Below are 1,786 nucleotides of genomic sequence, written 5' to 3'. Positions count from 1 at the left end.
TTGACTGGAATCCATTCTGGCACCTTTCATTCTGCAGGCTGACGCTCTATCCACTGACCCAAACCGGTGCTGGCCAAAGGTCAATCTTTACCTTCACTGAGACTATTATCTCGTTGAGTCTACAATAATATATGGCTGGAATGTCAAAGTAATTTTCCTTTTTCCGGACCCCTCAAAGCACAGGCACTGCTCTGGGGAGACCACAAATCCCCACACTGTTATTGTTGAGTGTTAATTATCCTGCACCCACCTAAATAGAAGAAGTATACGTTTATCATTTTACTCTTTATCCGCTCCCAGAGGTTCCCCCTCCTGTCCTCCTGCCTCCCTAATTTATCACCAATGGATTTCACCTAACTCACATCTTCTCTTTTAATTGTAATGTATAAAACAAGATGCAAAACTGCCATTCATTGAGATCCTGCTCCACTGTCCATTGTGGACAGTTTGGCTCAAATAAACTCACAAAAACTCTTCACAGGTTTGAATGTTCCTTACATTGACACTAGATAAGTTAGAGACAGATTAATTGGTTTCGCCATTTGCTGTGTGCTAATTCAGTCACTTTAAGTGATACTGTCGTGGCAAGTTTACACTTGGAGTCTATAGGAACATATTCACAGAGAGATTCAGTAGGCTTTTTATCATTATAACAGAACTGGGGACCAATAGCAGCCACTAAATAGTTCATTATGCTTCCTGAATGTGTCAGGGGTTGGGTTGATCCCACGTTAAAAGTTTAACAGGGTCACATTTCCCAAGAAGATAACGAGAACGCACAGCTGAAAGTATGGCATACTATTTCAACAGATTCTGTTGTGGAGAATAAGACAGAAAAAAAAAGGGGGGGGGGGCTATTTGTAATTAATCAGGCTGGGCATTTTTAACGTTTAGATTCCGACGGGTTAAAATCCACCACATCCAGGACTGGATCATGCAATGTTCTGTCGGTTGGGGATTATCGACGGGCGGATTTCTGCCAGGAAACTACGGTCAAGAAGTGACTCTTGGAAGAAAAACAAGCAGGTCCTCGTCCTTCCCAAGCACCGCGGGTACCGGCCGGAAGCAAGATGGCGCCTTCCCTCACCGACTGAGCCCCTAAACGTGAGTCACGCACTTAGGGGAGGCAGCAGGAGGGCATCTTTGCTGTTACCTAAGACGGTGAGCCGCGCAGCTTCACCGTCTCCAGGTCTCCATAGGGTTTCCCAACCCGCGCCACCACAGGTTAACCTCCGGAACCGAGGTACACTGGAGCGGAAGTGGCGTAAGCGGAAGTGGTCGCGTAGCCAGGACTGGATCATGCAATGTTCGGTCGGTTGGGGATTATCGACGGGCGGATTTCTGCCAGGAAACTACGGTCAAGAAGTGACTCTTGGAAGAAAAACACAAGCCGGTTCCTCGTCCTTCCTAAGCATCGCGGGTACCGGCCGGAAGCAAGATGGCGCCTTCCCTCGCCGACTGAGCCCCTAAACGTGAGTCACTCACGTAGGGGAGGCAACAGGAGGGCATCTTTGCTGTTCCCTAAGACGGTGAGCCACGCAGCTTCACCGTTTCCAAGTCTCCATAGGGCTTCCCAACCCGCGCCACCAGAGGTTAACCTCCGGAAGCAAGGTACGCTGGAGCGGAAGTGACGTAAGCGGAAGTGATCGCGTAGCGCCAGTCCCCGCCCCTACCCCGCCCCCATCTCTACTCCCCGCCCCCAGCGGCGGCGGAGAGCAGAGCCAAGATGGCGGCGGAGGTGGAGTACGAGTCCGTGCTGTGTGTGAAGCCCGATGTCAGCGTCTAC

The 1,786-nt window shown here is 50.2% G+C and overlaps 1 protein-coding gene across 1 annotated transcript in view; it reads left to right on the top strand.

Moving 5' to 3' along the window:
• Nucleotides 1-1,696: 1,696 nt before the first annotated feature.
• NECAP1 (NECAP endocytosis associated 1) overlaps nt 1,697-1,786 on the top strand; it is an 11,495-nt gene continuing 11,405 nt past the window's right edge. Inside the window, exon 1 of the mRNA XM_006764753.2 lies at nt 1,697-1,780. Coding sequence (XP_006764816.1) covers nt 1,727-1,780 — 54 coding nt within the window. The 5' untranslated portion in view covers nt 1,697-1,726. The remainder of the gene's footprint in view (nt 1,781-1,786) is intronic.

This window comes from Myotis davidii, unplaced genomic scaffold (genome assembly GCF_000327345.1).
Source record: "Myotis davidii unplaced genomic scaffold, ASM32734v1 scaffold1721, whole genome shotgun sequence".
Taxonomy (NCBI): domain Eukaryota; kingdom Metazoa; phylum Chordata; class Mammalia; order Chiroptera; family Vespertilionidae; genus Myotis; species Myotis davidii.
Note: the sequence above shows the minus strand (reverse complement) of the source record. Positions and strands in the feature narration are given on the sequence as shown.